At 29.3% G+C, this 19,062-nt stretch overlaps 1 protein-coding gene across 3 annotated transcripts in view; it reads right to left on the bottom strand.

Moving 5' to 3' along the window:
- Positions 1-13,380, bottom strand: part of Smr (nuclear receptor corepressor smrter) — a 124,136-nt gene extending 110,756 nt beyond the window's left edge. Inside the window, exon 1 of one of the 3 annotated variants that reach the window (XM_076399178.1) lies at positions 12,809-13,380. In XM_076399178.1, the coding sequence (XP_076255293.1) occupies positions 12,809-12,894 (86 nt within the window). In that variant the 5' untranslated portion in view covers positions 12,895-13,380. The remainder of the gene's footprint in view (positions 1-12,808) is intronic. The other 2 variants (XM_076399176.1, XM_076399180.1) reach the window with 2 other exon arrangements.
- Between the last annotated feature and the right edge of the window lie 5,682 nt (positions 13,381-19,062).

The following is a 19,062-nucleotide window of genomic DNA, read 5'->3' as shown; positions in this document are numbered from 1 at the left end:
GCGCATGGAATAATTTTCATTAACTAACTTGAAAATGGAAGGACCATGAACAGCGACATTACACAGCGTTACAAATCTGGCTCCCAGCGTCTATTTCCTGTTCTCAGATCTCAAAAGAATGCTCGCTGTAATAATAATATAATCCCATTCGGTAACTCATATGTATATTTTCAACATCATTTGTCCGAAAATAATACATTATTAAATAAAATCTATACTGGTCATGATATATGGACGATTTATTATGGCAAATGGGGCATCATTGAAGAAAAATGGACTATTATTACTGGGAATATAATCTTAGGCAGTCGTAGGACCCTTAAAGAAATTAAACATCCGTGATTATCAAATATTCTTGCGTATAAATAATGCACATAAACTATTAATATTAATATTTAGTAACAAACTTGCATTCAACGTTTCAGAGAAAAGTTTTCAATGGAATTTTCTACACAGTCTTCTATGTAATTAATGAACTTTCGAATTAACAAAAATCCATCCCCTATAAATAAAATCGCCCTGTTTACATCTCTGGCAATTGATCGGTTTTATTTCTTTATTTTCGTTCTGGTTTCGTGGAATGCACACTCTTTCGGCCGAAATACATTTACTTAACCAACTCATTTTTATGAAAATACCGGGCATTAATTCACCCATATCCAACAGGAGTGAAGATAATCCATCCGTGCGTGATGTTTCATCATTATATTGTAGAAAAATGGGCTAATATTATTAAAAAAATCTATAATTTAAAAGGAAAATCCTTTGTTCAGAGGAACAAAAGTATCCTCATATTTTATCAAGAGAAAAATACATAATCCGACTGCACAAAAAATATCTCAATTAATCTGCTTAATAAAAGCATTATGCGTCTTTTGGTTGTTTTCTATATACCATAAATAGTGGATCTGCAAAAAGTTCATAAGGTTTTCCCAATCGGTAAGAGGATTGATTTTCAACTATACCGTCGAAAACTGGAAATATTACTCTAGAAAATCAAAGTTCAAGAAAAGAGTCGACTGAAATACAAAATTTGACGCAAACCCTCTTTAATTTTCTAGTTATTTGAAATAGATGGTTTGTTATTTGCTGTAGTTTTCCTGTAGTCTGTAACATATTATTGTAGAATGAATTCTTGATTACAACTAATCACTTTTAAAAAATTCTGATGAAATTTAATCATGCTATTCAGTTTAAAAAGATTTTAACTAATGGCTCGCTGGAATAAATCTACACTTGTTGATAGGACCCATAAAACTGTTTAGAATACTAACTATATCATTCAGACAAAATTTATATTATATTAATAAATATATTATTAAAATTAGATTGATTATGGTATTAATTAAATTCAAATTTCTCTATAATACCCAATAATATTTGAATTTGCACTGAGACATGAAAGAAAAATACCAAATGGCAAATTATATTAGTAATTCTATAATAGCGTAATATATTAAATTATCTGATTAATTATCAGTTCTAAACTAACTTTCCCCTACTTAAGTCTACTATCTGCGCTTCATTAATTAACTGACATATTGTCTGTAATATTACCATCTAATATAGGCCTCGCTCACATGAACCAACAAAACTTTGCTTTTATCAGGTGAATGCCTAAAACCTAAAACACTATTATAATCCTGGAAGGAAAAGATTTGAGAGAACATGCTTGATGAACATCGAGGGTGTTTTATTCTAACATATTTTTATACGATATAAAGGAAAATCATTATTACTTTGTAATATTCTGATACGCTTTCAATATGTCTCTGTATATTTATCCAATATACAGAATCTAATAGATATAGGCTATGATATTAGTTGACTCTAGAATACAAATTCAACAAAATTAGGAATATAGATAGCTTTAAATATAAGTTTTAACATAAGTTTTACACTCACTAAAAAGTAAGCAAGGAAAATAGTTTAAACCATTAGCAGCGAAAACTTTAACAAATTGTAAAATTCGACATCACAATATTTTTCCTGGAATCCACGCCCACAATCTGGAGGAATTCTAAGAAAAACAGAAAACAAATAAAGAATTTTTCTATACCTTCCACATAAATTCACCCCGCCGCCCTCCACACAACTCCGTTCCACTGACAATTCACTCTTAGTTCCGGTTGTTTTTGTTTTTTCGTTGTTGTTTCTTTCGTTCTACATTCTGTGTAGTGCAGCCGACTAGTCTGGACAGTCCTAATAGGCTTATTTTTTTGACGATTTCATTTTTATGAAAATTCGCGACCTCAATCGGGTCGAATACGGCTCATATTGTAAATATAACACCCATTCTAGAGTAATATATTGTCGTTATATTATAGTAAATGTAACGTCTCGTCTTGATAAACGTGGCCATTCATTACTCGAGGAGATAGTGGTGCGATATCTCATAAACAGTTACGGAAACAAAATGGCTATTGTGACAGGTTATGGAAAAACATGTCATATGAAAAATGAGCAGGCCGCAGGATATTTATTTACATAATTATTTATACGTGCCTTTTTAATCTTTAATTTTAACATACCAGATATGATAAAAAGGAATATATGGTATGAAATCAACTACAGAAACTTAAAAGCAAGCAAAAAACGGAAATAATAAACTTAAATTAATTAATATTCTAATTTATCAATAAACATTTAAATATTAAATGTATGATCTGTCTCTGTGGTTTAAATTAACTAGAATTATAATCCAAGATTATCTTGTCATCGTATATTTTCACATGGCTCTCTAGATAGAAATTGAAAAAAAAAGTATAAAATAAAGAAAGTTAGAGAGTTTAATAAACTGAAACCAATAATATAGTATACAGCTACGAGGATGCGCACAGGGCAGATATATCAAAAATATTTTTATCATATTTTATACTTTTGCGCAATATACTTAAATTTTATGTTTGTTATCATTAACATATTTATATTTTGTTTATGGTTTGACTTTATTTATATCTATTTAAAGAAATATTATATGTAAAAGAACAATCACCTTTGTAAGCCTGATTGAGCACATTTTGGATTACCATCGATATAAACTAGCCTTATAATATTGTCTAATAAATCAGTTATTACATATAGGTTTGCTTTTATTAATAATGATTTAAAAAGGTGCACTAAACAGTTACACTTGGAGCTAAACGGTAAACGCTGTAAGATTGCATAATATGGAAAAAATAAACCGAATTACTTGTTTAGCACAAATAATAAATGAAACAATCGCACAGTTGTAAGTTATTTTTATTTTACTATTGTGCATTTACCGTAGTTTGTAGACTCAACTAAACATAATAAAAAAATACAAATGATGGTTAAATGTAATAATGTTACACCTGATGAACATGTCACGGTCAATTATTTTTTAAAAAGAAACTTACGGGTTAAATTCGAACAAATATAAAAGTGGTGCTTTATTGAGATTTAAGAAACCATAAACAAATGTTTAACAGCAAATGTAAATTAATATCCATATAATTTTTTTCAATTATATAATGTTTCAATGTCGATCGGAAAACTGATCGGTTTTTATTAATAGTATCTATAGAAGGAATCAAAGCATAACTTTTAGCACTTAGCTATTATAATTTTGAAACATCAAAGCATTGACAAACATCGCTAGTCTGTGGATTCCTAAACGTTGGAAATTGTGAAGTGGAAGAAGTACCTCTTATCTTAATTTATTGGAATTTGGGCAGAAGCATCACAATAGTTCAGGCTGTAGGGCAACTAAAGATTGACTGAAATTGCTCAAAGTGCAGTTCCCAGCAGTGAACTACAGGAATATTGGGTAGAAAAATTATAGTTCAGAAAATTATCAAATGCATATTGGTGGACATACAACAGATACTCTCTTTTTATAATACATATTTCCATTGATAATTTTTAAAAGGATTAAATTTTATTAGAAATAACACATTTTGTCAAAAAAAAACAAATGTAAAACAAATAAAAAATCACAACAAATCTGTTATATATGTATATATAACATCTGTTATCTGTATATATAACATAATTATCTGTTATTTATTCCAAAGGTATATACGCTGATATTATTATTGCTATATTAACTATTATTAGAAATGAATTTAAATATTGAACAAGTCGTCGAGATAATTGAGTGTTCCTTGTTTATCAAATTGTAGGAAATTAACAATACTGGTGATCCGCGGAATGTAAATATTGCTACAGCTGATTTTATAAGACGTAAGAAAGAATTTTTAGAATAAAGAGAGCGAAACGAAAAGTATCAATAAAAAAAGTGATAAAATATGATATATTTATTAAGGATATATAAGGCTTATTTGCAACTACAACATAAAAGAAAAACCAGCTGGAAAATTTAAGCATTAAAAAAAGTTACTCAAGGACTTACGTACTTGAATTACGTATTTGAACATCTCATTCCTTTGGTGCTATATTGCTAGAATTCATTAGAATTCAATCGCAGGCTTGCTAACGAGCCATGGTTACCTCGTCGAAGAAATTTCCTTGAAGGGTACTGACCTTGTACCGTGGACTTACGTTAATTCCAATAATTATCAGTACCGCGCGATTCACAGTTGTTTGTATGCTTATCGGCTAGCGGCAGTACAACGATCGAATACTTCACTAAGATACGGCCCGACAGTCTAATAATAGTGGGGTACCGATGAGCGTCGACATGGTTGACAATTGCTATGCATGACAATTGATATGACGGCAGGGGGTTTACACGTGCAGGCACCCCATCACATCAAAAACGGCCAACAACTACAATCCGCGATTTAAGATACAGAGAGAGATACGGATGGTTTGGATAAAAAATATATAGTTTCTCCCTCTCCTTACTTCCTAAACTGCAACTAAACCTAAGCTGCAGTTGAAGACATTGTTTACATATGAAGAGATGCCGTTTGATCCATGCCGGTCTCAACTCGTAATGCTTTTGAATAATTTCTAATAATTTCAAAACCTTCCACATTTTTGAGTAATCAACGTCTAATGATTTCAAAAGTTCAGCACTATAAGCTTTCATTATGTACAGTTTTCAATTCGTCCAAATTTTTTCTGTGCACCTGGAAGTTACTTATCTTCAACATAATAAAAAATATTTTTGGATTACGAAAATTGCAATTTTGTATCATATTTTTTCTTTTCTTAGTTTTTAGTGGTATTAGCGTCAATTGCAGAGAACTTGATCTAATGAGAGAACCCAATTTGAAAAAAATTCAAAATGAGACATATCGATTGTTTTAAAGGGCACGTCAGAATTATTAAATGTAACAAGTTGTTAAAAGAATTTGTCGTTGAATACACGGAAAGGTAGTATAAGACTGAAACTTGAAAATGGAGAAAATATTTAGATCTATTTGAAAAAAAAACGAAGCATTGTTAAAAGTTACAAAAACACTCAGGACTCATTTATGCACCCTATAATAATAAAATTAGGCATAAATATTCACACAAATTCCGATTAAGAGATATCAAAAAACGTCTTTCTAGCTATGCTATACTGTTTAAAAATAGATATGCCCATTTTTATTTATTTACTGATTTATTATATTACTGAAATTTTAATAAACCTTCTTCCTGTTTGTGACAAATGGCAGCAAGTGGTAAGTACAGGCAGAGATTAGACTAATACAACTTTTTTTGAGATACAAAATGTTTTAAAATTATTGTTCATTATAATCATTATTAAGCATTATCGGGGGACTCTTTGAACAAACAAAATTACGACTAGTATTAAAATGAGTACCTTAAAAAACTGATTCAAATATTGCTTCAAATCTAGAGATATTATTATTGGTCGAAGGAATTAAGATTTAATAAAAATTTAAAAAAAAGGAAGAAATAAATAATAAATACAACCCAATTAATTCATATTCAAAAATCGAAAGAAAACGATATTGCATAGAAGAATTACTTCTCTATACAAGAATTATAAAACTAGATATAGTAGAATAATATAAATATTACTGATTACACTGAATGAATTTCAATTATATAATAATTGATTAGTCGTTAGTAATCATAGCGTATTATCTAAATACATCTAATATTATCGATAATAAAATAAAATGTAATTGAACATCATTCATAGTATTCTATTTATTATGCAAAATATAAATTAAAAAATAAAAGGAACATTAATTTATTTATTTTGCAATTAGTAGTTATCACAAGTAGAGCGAAAAATATATTGTCGATAATATTAAAAGTTATGTTAAAAATGACAGCCAGCAAACCAAATTATTTCACGTTGTTGGTAATTTAGTGACGGTAATAGTTTATAAAGGCTGTAACAAAATTCGTGTTAATATATATACCAGCAGTACCGATGGATATTTATATGCATACATTACTTAATATTTATGGAAGCAATTATGAAAAGTACCGGACACGACAGAACGAAAAAATGTTGACACTTTTTATTTCCTCTAGAGAAAATATTACCGCCATTTTTGCAGCCATATTTCATTCATCCGTAGTTGAAACGGCCTGGGTAAGTATCAAGTGATTTTCATAACATCCGAGTAGGACATTAATCCTTTTCTAATCTTCCATCTTAATGTTAAAAATAGTTTAACATAATTATTTAGTCAGATTTATGCTGCAATTTATTCTCGATGCTATCTGTAGTTGTTGTACAGAAAAGTAATTTATTTATAAAATATTCCTTTTACTAAGTTCTATTAATTTTAGTAGTGAAATAATTTTTATATAATAAAGAACATTCCAAAAGAGAAAAATATCCCAAAAGTCTATTATTAAAGATGGTAACGAAAAAGCCAAAGGGTCCTACTACATTTATTCCTAATTCTAAGTGGCTGTAAAAATAAGTTGTAGCTATTTTAAAAATGTATATAACATAAGTTTTAATAAAACTATGCATAATAGATTATTTTAGGTAGTTTTCAACTACAAGAACTGCGAATTAATTTTGCATTAAGATTTACAATATACGATATACATTTTATCTCAATAGACTACATTTTCTGACTTAATTTTTTTAATTCCTAAAAATGAAGTATAAAAATTGTTGAATAAACAGATACGAAACAAGATATATAAATGTTTTCTCAATTTGAATCTTTGATCAGCCAATTAATTTTAAATTTCATGAATGATTTGCCTAATGTAGGGGGCACGTTAATAATAATAAATAACGATCAAGCTTCAAAATATCTAATGACATCAGATTCACAGCAAAAAAAACAAATTCTGTGATTTCTAAGGTCACAATGGTGAAAAACGGGACCGTTAAAAGGCCACACGTCAACAAAACATATCTTAAAAAGACAACCACGGTATAATTCAACACTGCCAGTTTAATTGTGCGAAATATTAAGTTCATTTCATCCAATACAGACTATCTGACCTTCAAAACTGCACGATTAGCATACAATTTAAGTTTGATTATGATCTAGAAGGACGTCAAGTACAATAAACACGTTTGAGGTGTTGAATAAGTTTCCTATGTTTTCTAACTGATTAAGCTACACTAGTATTTGTAAAATGACTGTTACTGTATTCAAAACAAAGGATAATAATAAATCACTAAATGAAAATGTTCCCATCATCACACACACATTTTTTTCATTTACATTTATATATTGTGTATAGATTATATATATATAATCGATTATATATGTCGTTAAAACAGTCGAAAACAAGAATCGTCTACAAAACAAGATATTGAAAAATTGTTGAGTATTAATGAATAAAGCCAAATTTCAAAAAACAATTAGGCTGAAAACTTATTGAAAGATTTAGTACCAATATATGAAATACATCAATTGTTGAAATATAGCTACCGTGCTCTGCTGAGAATAATCTGTACAGGTACATTTATACGTTTAAAAAAAATTATTTCAATGTTTAACATGATGAACACTGATGCAGAGAAAAAATCGAGGAAACATTAAGACTCAATAGACGTCATTGTGAATGTCGATGAAAATGGATGAATTCCAAATTTAAACGTCAAATCAACATATTAATTTTATAAAGAAATTAAGAAAAGATAACACAAAAATTACACACAACAAATGAATAAATATGCATATTTTAAAAAAACTATTCATTATATACACGGAATTAATAGTTTCACTAAATTTGTTTATTATAATTCATTAAATTTTCATAATATTCAACTAGTATTAGTATAATAAAACTAGAAGATATAAACTGAACTATATAATGTAGAAGTTGACTATTCAACACGCTAGCTGACACGTGAAATCTAAATTTAGGGAAAAATATTTTAAAATTCTGTTTTGATACTGGTGATCTTCTGTCTGGAAATAGGTGCGTTCTATGTTTAGGCAAACTTAAAAATATATTTGTCACAGAACAAAAAAAGTACACAAACACATAATAGACGCACCACCCACGGTCTGACGATTGACAGTTGTATAGATAAAACAAGGGCAATTTTATCTTAATGAATTTGTGATGATTCTTTGGGATTTAAGGTAACAGTAATAAAATATAATTATATTTAGTTAATAGAATTTCACTAAAATAAAGAGGATTCTGGTAACTCAGCTAATTTAAATGAATAATTAATTCTGATAGTTTTCAAAAGTTTAATGCTGTTAGAAACATAGAAAATAAGTTAAAAGTAATTTTTTATATGACGTAAATCTTAGAATTATATCTAGGTGTTATTATATATCTGCATGAAGTAAGGAATACTATTAACTAATGGTTTTAGTACCTTCCTGAATATGAATATGCATAAGAATCAAAAACATTCTCTAAGAAACTTAAATTCGCTATGTGAAACTGTGAAGGTACGTCGATAAGTAATAGCGTTCATTCGGCCATTATAAAGTATTTTTTTAAATTAAATTTTAACCTGTCAGCAATATTTTATTTTTAGAGCTTTGGTTTGGTGTTTTAAAACTATTGAAAACGCTCTCCTGCTGAACAGAGCATTTTAAGTTTACCAACAGCTATGTTGATGTTTTTGAAGGTATAAATTCACCCATTACCTGACGCCACCACATTATTTTGTATATAAAATATGTTTATTGGGTAAAGCCATTGAATATTTTTCAAGAAAAAAATTACAAAAATGCTTTCACACTCATGATTCTAAACCCATGCAACGCGTAATAAATAGCATATAGATTAATCCAATTTTTTTTAAACCGACTAAGCTAGTATGGAGTCTGCTGTTTATTCAGCACATAATGGACCTTCAACTGAAGGAAATCAACTTGTAACAAGTAAATAGTATAAAAATATTGTAATCTTAAAGATTTATGTTAACAAAGTATTATGTAAGTAATTAGTCTTATAGATGAAAAGACGGAAATTATACCGTTTTAAAGTCAAATCTCTAATGATGTAAATATCAACTAGCTCTACCCTCTTATTTGCTTCATACTTTTTGCGCAAAAATCACATCCTCTCTCTTTAACCATTACGCCTACCAAGTTGGCCGAATAATTAAAATAAGACAAATTAAAAACGCTTCTATTTTATACTGAAATAAAAATTAGCGGCATTTTTACTGAATAGTTTCTGATTTGGGAATATAACCTCCAGCTTGTCTGATACTACTCCAAAAGTGAAAAAAGAATATCTGACTAAATAAAATGTAATAAATATCCATGTTTTAATTCATGCCGTGTCATGTGTATAATATAAACAATTCTCCATATACTATTGGTACCCATACTTAAAAGTTTTAATAAAATACGGATTAGTAAAAAACGAATATTTTTATTCATAGCTAGAAAGCACCTCATAAGTAAACGAAGATAACCACGCTAACCCTGTGCCTGAATGTATGATGTGTGTTCATTTGAATTCTTCTGACGTTATTTATTTCGCCATAGCGGCAAAACTAAATATAAAGCTGAATAATCCGAACGGTACTTTGAACTTGACTCTTAATTACGTGTCACCAAATTATATATACATATATATATATATAAATATAAATATATATATATATATATATACATATATATATATATATATATATATATATATATATATATATATATATATATATATCTTCAATATATATAGTATGTACATATGTATCTGTAAATCAATACAAATCTAAAACAATTTGTTTAACATAAATAAAAAACAATTTTCAACAGTAGAACATATACTGCATACCTGGGGTAAGGAGAGTGGCATTTATGGGTTGTTAACTATAGAATATTTTCAAACTATTACATCACATTACGGCTTAACATCACATCATAATTACTATAAATCAAATAAAATTTCAAAATTTAAAAAGCAATCCTCGCATACTATGACTGGGTAAAATATCGTAGTTTATTGAAACACATATAATACATGTTTGGTACTTGTGCTTGATTAATCAATTCCTTCTTAAATTTAGAGTGTATTTTCATGTCCTGCTGATTAGAACAGAATATACTTTAGTATGATATATGGTTCGAGATTTTAGCGCAAATATTTCGAGAAACTGGACCAAGGAAGAAAAATTGACAATCATTATCAGGCGACTTCTGCAATGACATACCAAAGCTTTCAAGTGATTAGGATGGCGCTATAAATGAATTTGCGAATATAGCACATTTTCCATTCGAGTGACCTTTGGAACTTTCTACAATTCAGCAGGAGTTCACGTATTCGCTGATACTGTCGAAAATCTGAATATACAGCTGTAACTTAATCCCAAATGAGAAATTATTATCCAAACGGAAATTGTTGGGCCCCGTAAGGAATTCTACAAATGAAGGTTTAAGTTTGACATTTGTATCCCACTTATATCCGCATTTAAATAATTAGAATTGTTATATATCTCATAAAATTTAATTCCAGCAAAAAAATAAATTCAGCTTTGTGTAAATCAATTTTGTAAACAATATTAATGTGAATTCAAATATTAATAATATTCTGGGAAACATCAATTTATACCGAAAAATATAAAATTATGTTACACAGATCTAGCCTGAATATCTAATTACCATTTAATTTAAAATGTACAAAAATTCTTGAACGATACAAATACTAAACTAGCTGAACTAAATTTGTAAACTTAATTATTTAAACTACAACTTTTAAATTATATTTACTATTAATTATGCTTAATAATTTTCGGTGGGATTGTCAGCATACAAAATATTTTTGGCATAGCATATAAAGTAATTGGTTGCCATAACGAATATTCATTATTTATTATTACAGAGATATCACAATACAACAAAACATAGTTCGGCATTCTACAGCTTTTATTTACCAAAAATTATTTTCAACATATGGGAAAAAGCATAAGTGATATGAAGCAAGACCTACTCACGAAACATTATGTATCTAATATACCGTAAAAAGACATTAATAAACAAGATATGAATGTTTCTATACAACTTTTAAAAAAATTATAATTTATTTATATTGTTCATAGGATAACTAATGATTTAATTTGGCATTCTTATTTATCCAAATTGAAACATAAAAAAAGCAAATATATATATATATATATATATATATATATATATATATATATATATATATATATATATATATATATATATATATATATATATATATATATATATATTTTTTTTTTAATTCTCACTAAGTAAGCAAACATGTCAATGTGAATTATTTACCTAGGATAGAGCAGATTCATTTAATACAAACATTTTTATTATTGATAAAATTATGCTCAGCATAAGTCGTATGTTGAATGTATAGCTTTAACATGAATTTAATGAACGAACAAAAATTAAGAAATGAACAAAAGTGAATGGTGTTTGAAATTGTGCATGTAGCAAACTAGACTGTTTTAAAGTACAAACAACTTGATAAAGAGTAACTCTTAAATGATTGTAGGATTATTGTTGAATAAAAGAATATAATTAAATTAAAATCATATGTTTGAAACGCCAATAAATGCAGATTTGTTCATTAAATTACTTTATGACCTGAAGTATAGTCTTCATCCTCAAACTCATTCAAATGATATATTTTATTTGTAAAAAGTATGTTTATTGTTAAGAAATTACTAAAACGAGTGTATTTATTTTTAAAAATTAACCAAGCACAAAAAAACATATAAATCACAAAACATAAAATGTAATAAGTGATAACTCAGCGAAATCAGTTAGAAAATTAAAGACTCTGGTTAGTATTTTCTATTTTTATAGAGCAAATACGGTTTGATAAAGATCAGAGACATCAAAATAAATATATTAAATTATGGTTTGGTATGAATTTATTATTATTATAATATAAAAGTAAATAAATATTTAGGAAAAATTTACATTCACGTTTGTTCATAAAACGGCCGCCATTTTCTAGACAGTAATTGTAAACGATGAGGTTTAAATACATTTGTACTAGCATGGGAAGAAAAGATACAAAAATATTATCTGTATTAGCAATACTTATTTAAATCATGAGATTCCCAAATCAATGTTGTGTTACGTATTCAGAAAATTAGATTAACTGCTTGGCCTTAACAACAAAATTTTCAATTTGATATTATTCAACATCGTAGTGAAAAACAACTAATGGTTGCACGCAAAGAAGCACGTTTTTAATCCAACAGAACTTACGCCATATGTTACTTAAAATATGTAACATAATATCACACAACAGTATTAAACTGGAAAAGAGACATAAGTTCCCTAAATTTCCATTACTAAAAATAAATTCGTCCGAAAACTAGACAAAAATTTAAACGTTTTAAATGACTTATATGAAATAGACTACAGCTTCTATTATCACAGTTATCATTTTAGCAGTTTCGGTTTCTTACCATTCGTTTAATACGTAGTAAATATATTGGGATACTGTATTTAGTAAATGAATCCTCACTCACCTATGATTCGGAGTTTGTCTTTGAGAGTAGGACATGTTATTAGTCTGTATAGGCCCATGATCTAATCTCATGGAGTGTACTTCCATAGCATACACATTGAACACAAATGATTACTCGAGATTCACATCACTGTTCCCAAAAAATTACACCACAACAGTCATAACTGATAAATCTGGTCCAACTTAAAACGAATTCAAAGTCATCCAATGTTACTTCTCTGCAATGTCTCTTCTTTCCCGCATACTGTCTACGTCATCGATGGTTCTTAATGCAATTTTTCCAAATGCACCGGATAACTTCACGATTTTCCGTAAAATTTAACGTGTTTTGGTTAAACGAAAACGTGGTGAGTTTGTAACCGTTGTTTGTCTTCGGGATGCCGTTAATGGCTCGGACACAATTTTATCGGTTTTTGCGCACGAAAACGTATTAAAAAAATGTTTTTTCGAGTCACTGTGGCAATGGATAATTTTAAACACCAAAAATACAAATACTACATAGTGAAAAGCGCCATTTCGCCGACATCTTGGTTGAACTTCTACACGAAACAGGTCCGGATCGATCTATCTTCCTAAAAACAGGGGTGGTCGCTTCATCAGAGAGAGACAGAGGCGGCGCACGTAACATTCAAGCTACGCCCTGCGCAATAGCATGTGGCATGTTGCAGCTCGGTGTACTTATCCTGATATTATTGCAACTTTAATGGTTTTACAAGGAATATTACCATTTTATAGTTGCTACCGCAGGTAATTCAACATTTCCATTACTACTGCAAACGAATATTATCTGGCAACACTAGAATTTCGTATACTAAAATACAATAAATAAAAGACGTATGTCGTAGCCCGACAGATACGGGAATCCATTAGAACGTGTTTCCTTTTCATTCTTTCAACCTTTAATTGCTGGTGTGCGAGAGAGACAGCTAGTGGACTGTTATTTTAAAGGGGATATGCTAGAAGGTATACTCAAAATTACATTTTTGGTTTTAATTCTTTTATACATGAGGGCAAGTTAAAATTTAGTATGGGGGAGGTATGGCAGTCGTTATTTTGGAATAGAGTGTGTTTCGTTTTCCAACGATGAGATTTTTAGTGGTTGTTTTTTTTCACAAAAAACACTAAACAAGGCACTTTTGTTATCGATAAATTTATTTGAAGAATACGGACAGAAATCTACAACATAAATACTTATTGTTAAGCTATAGCCCCCTCTATATTGTCAAATGAAAACAATTATAAATAGGAATTATATTTTGATGTAATGTACGTTGCCAGATTTTGTTATTTCTTTAGAAAAAATGTCTAGTTAATATTTAAACAAATACAGGTTTTTATTTTTCAGAATCCTTTTTTATATATCTGTAAACTTAAAGAGTTTTCTTCTCTTCTTTGACGTAATACTTAATTTATCGTTTCATATTAGTAGTTTTTGAGGTATATTATAACGTAAAATATATCTGAAGTATGTATGTAACTGATTAACATAACAAAAATATTCAGCGAAATGATAAGTAAATATGGCATAGTGATTGTATTTTAATAATTATGAAATATAGATGCTAATAATTCGGCATATGGTATGGGCCTATTATCACTCGCGATTAAAACTGTATCTGACGAAACGGTAAACTTACAGTACCCAAAGTATAATTATGCCCCATCTGATGAAGATACAATTACATTCTCCTTTCAATTGTGCATTGTGTCGAATTTCCAGCATTCAAATGCTAATGTCACCAAATCCTGTCTACGCCCATCGAAACTGCGTTGCCAAATCACCGAGATTATACGAGTCGCGTTGATTTATGTAGTATAAGTATGCATAAAATATTTTTGGACTATTATCGGACAAAACTGTTTTAATTGATGCTAATTTCTTTTGTAGCCACTTGTTGAGTTTTTACAAATCATAAGGTAAAATAACGCATAAAATTGCTACACTGTCTTTGATAGCGGACTGCTAATTCATTTTTCTGAAAACTATGCGTTAAATGCGTTATTATATCGTATTTATTATTTCTACATAATCTGTTTTTATTAATACGGCTAGTTGTAATTGACCTGCTGTGACAAAGAACTATTCATTGAGATTGACCAATAGAGGCGGACTGCACAGTTCAAAGCAATTTCATGGTGTATTATTTCTGCCATTTAATTATCGTGTACAAGGAATGTTTGGAGTTAGAATATTATAACTGAATTAAGACGTTTAAAGCATCGCTGGCTATTGAAAGATTAATATATTAAGTTTGTGAGGAAGTAATGCAGATTTTTAATAATTGAACATAAAACCACATAAGTTTGTTCAAAGTTAGACACAGTTATAAACAAATGTTATGGATAACGCCCGGATTATAATGGGTTGGGGAACAAAATTATTTATATATATTTCAAACATTAATCAATAATACATGTGTAAAACGATAATTCCGTGTAATTTCACGTCAAAGAGACAGAGTAGCAGGCTTCGTTGACGCAGTGGTTAAGGTGACAGAACGGTCCTCCTACTGTTGCGATAGTCGGAGGTTTCAATCCTGTTGGGGCTGATGTACTTTATGATGGTGATTGTAATTGTAAATGTCTTTATATGCAACAGTGGAAAATCTGACAAGGAATAACCATCCCAGTCACGTCAGTAAGCAGACTAGGTAAGACCGGATGTCTTCTGGGATGGTCTCTAAGTTGGTCACTGGCAAGTCGGTGGGTTTAATGTCCAGAATCGTGGTTCGGAGCCCACGTGAAACTGTAGATTCCAGATGAACCTTCGTTGGTAAAAAGGAGACTTTAAAATATTTAAAAAAAGATAGTTTAAATAATAATGTAAACAGTACCGTTAACTTACTTAAAATTTAAAAATCTCCTCTTCCTCTTCTCTAAAGTGAAGAATGAAAACGTCACACATCACCAAACTAAACGTTCAACTGTTCAACGAGACAATCATACACCACTTTTAACTATGGTTTGTAAATATATTAATTAATAAATCAAGGAAGTAGTTTGGGTGCTTTAAAGATTAAAGTGAGGAATGAAGAAATGTTTCGGGTTCCATAACATAAAAATAATTTGGCGAGTGTTGTGTTACATTAAGAGTTTTAGGATACTATGTATTGTTTAGATATAAAAAATAATAAATACTGGAAAAAAGTAAAAGAACGCCATAAAGTAAAAATCATTTGATTTCTAGAATGATACAAATAATTTCTGAAAATTACGGTTCAGGTTTAACTAAGTGCAGAGCTCGAATAGTTCCCCTAACCTTAAATGGTCACTAATCGCTAACACTCCCAGGAGACGGGGTTTTCGTTTTCTTTTTCCAGTTCGGTTCTAATGCAAAATTAAGATCCTTTTTCTCCACGCAACCGATGTTTGCGGCCAAGAAAGTTCGGGAAATTCTCTCTAATTAAACTTCATTACCAATTAACAAAACCAAATGACGAACTCAATTGAAGCGGCAAAAATTACGAGGTCTATTTCGCTATAAATTAGTTTGTGCAAAATTAAGGTCGCCTGCAATTAACTTTAAAGTTTAACCAGGGGCTACAAAAACAAATGAAGAACTTCCAGTAGCATTATTTCAGCATATAAGTAAGGGATGAGAAATGGGGGCGGAGCCACCTACAATAGGCTCGACCAATGCTGATTTTTAACGTAAATTCTAGTTTACCTTTATTTCCGCCAATCGAAAATCCCTTTTTATATATGGATCCTATCGTCCAATTGAAATTCATAAATCTCTTTTACATTCATTAAATAAAAATTACAGGATCATTTGTAAACATCACAAAAACTATCCTTAATAATTTATTTTCCGTATCATATTGTATTTCCTTAACCTAAAATTAGGAGAAAGAAAATAATTGATTAAAGAAACGTTTTTTTTTCTCGGGCAGCGTAATAATATCATCTTTAAATTATAAACATAAATAAAACTTCATAATTTAACAGTTTTTAATTAACTTTTATTTGAAGTTCAAATCTCTACCATTTAAATATTCAGTTTTTTTTGAATCTATTTTGTGTGAAAATATATATGATTTTGTAAAAATATATTCATTTCAATCCAATTTCTTTTCGACGGTCAATAAGACTGTCTCGACAAAAATACACGACTTTCAAAAATGCAGGTCAGTCCTTGTTTAATCAGAACATACCAGGTACTTTTTAAAGGTCCTATAGAACTGGCCGCCTTTCAAAAACGCGATCCTTGATTCTTTCTTTTCCACCTCTATGGGCTGGAAAGTTATTAAGGTTTTTAAAGAGCGAAAGAGAAACCCCCACAACGAAATCAAATTGTGAACGGGGCAGCGAACTGGCAACGCTGAGCTCGCCAGATGAACGATCGATAAAAATGTATCTTTTGAATGATGAGATTGGCATCGTTCGGATATTTTCGGAGTCAACTCGTTCTCAGTCGCTGGATATCTAGAAAACATTTTTTCATTTGGCTTAATCGTAATTGGAGAACCCTTTCTAATTGCTATTATTTATTGTTTAATTATAAGTTTACTTTGATAATATTTTTGTGATATTTTAATCAGAACTGCGCTAATTTTTTTATTTGTTATTTTGGTTTTACTTTATAACATTTTTAACGTTTATTTTAGTTCCTCCAAAGCCTATTCTGTTATTTTTTCAGTTTTATACTTAAAAAATATATTTCTACTTATAGTAATATTTTTATTACGGCTTTATAATTTTTAGTATGACAATATCAGTATAATACAAAATGTTTACATCAATAAAACTGATGCATAGTTTTCGAGACTTTAGCCACAAATATTTTTCATGTATACATTATCTGTTGATATTTATCATCAGATGACTCAACTTGTTAACAGCTAATTTTATCGATTTAATAAGTTACAATAATACATACAGAGCATACTCATAGGTGGCTTCAAAACATTTTCTTGTCGTGTTGAAAATGTCACGTCTTGATATTTAAAATCTAAAGAGTTTGATTCTATACGATATTAAGAAGAAAATATAATATCCTACCCACCCTATACTTGCGGAAGGGTATGGAAATTTTATAAAATCTAAAATCTAGTTTAAATAAAGAAACTATACGATATTTGGGATGTCTTTTATAAACTGCTTGAAAAGTATGAGGAATATGAAGATAATAAGGAACAATATTTTGAATCATGTATAATAGTAAAAAAACAGACATAGCAATAGATTAATAAAACACATCATTATATATGTTTGGTTACAAAAAATGGTATAAATAATATTAAATACCAAAAAGAGGGAAAAGAGAAACTTTTCCAAAAAAAAAGTTTTACGGGCTTGCATTTTTATTGTGTCGTTCGAACTGATCCGATCTCAGCGTGTACCTGAGTAAATCCAACTAATCGAGTTACGGCGCTGTTGCCTCGTTTCGTGCACACCAGAAAACCATTGTATATGAAGTTTCATATACGATAATATAATACGGTAAAGCTGAAGGGATCTAGAAAATAAAATAAGATGACGACAATTCGTTTATCATTCCAAGGAACGGACCTAGACAACACATCGGTTTTCTGCATATTTTTGTGACTATGATTATGGCAAATATTATGTCGCCGCGAACAGCTTATTAATTGAAAGAACTTGAATATTATGAAATCTGAATATATATAAAACCATCATGAGAGATAAGTTTTTCAATATAAACATAATTTAATGCAATAACTTCTAAGGAAATTGTTAGTTTGGAAAGTATCCATAGAAAACTTAGGGATATGCAGATCTTTGAGGAATATAAGTAGCCACTTTGAACACTGTTAGGAAACATAGGATTTAACTAATATAAAGATAGCACAAAGAGGTCCACTGCAATTTCCAAACATTGTTTTTAAAATAATACAATTTTTATAAGCAATTTTTACAATTTTTATATTTTATATAAATGTAATCAAATTAAGGGAGATTTGTTATTTCAATTTGTGTACAGGCATAGTTATTTTAAAATGGAACAATAGGCTACCTTTGACAAAACACTAATAAAAATAATGTAAAGAAAACGAAAGTTGATGGAAAAAACTAAAAGTTACAATAACATTTGATTAGGTTTTTTAAAATAATTCATCGCAGATAAATTATTCTTCATGCTAGAAACAGGAATTCAACAAGATCCCAACAAGTGGTCGGCAAAGGCTATATATAATTAAGGATTGGCTTGCAAAACATACATTAAGATTTAAAGATACCATGTCAAAGAGTGAAGTATTTCAAATTGTCACTTTGCAAATATAAATGAAGTTG

The sequence above is a fragment of the Rhynchophorus ferrugineus genome, unplaced genomic scaffold (genome assembly GCF_030347505.1).
Source record: "Rhynchophorus ferrugineus isolate W39M unplaced genomic scaffold, kcgeb_rfMv2 rfM3, whole genome shotgun sequence".
NCBI lineage: Eukaryota > Metazoa > Arthropoda > Insecta > Coleoptera > Curculionidae > Rhynchophorus > Rhynchophorus ferrugineus.
Note: the sequence above shows the minus strand (reverse complement) of the source record. Positions and strands in the feature narration are given on the sequence as shown.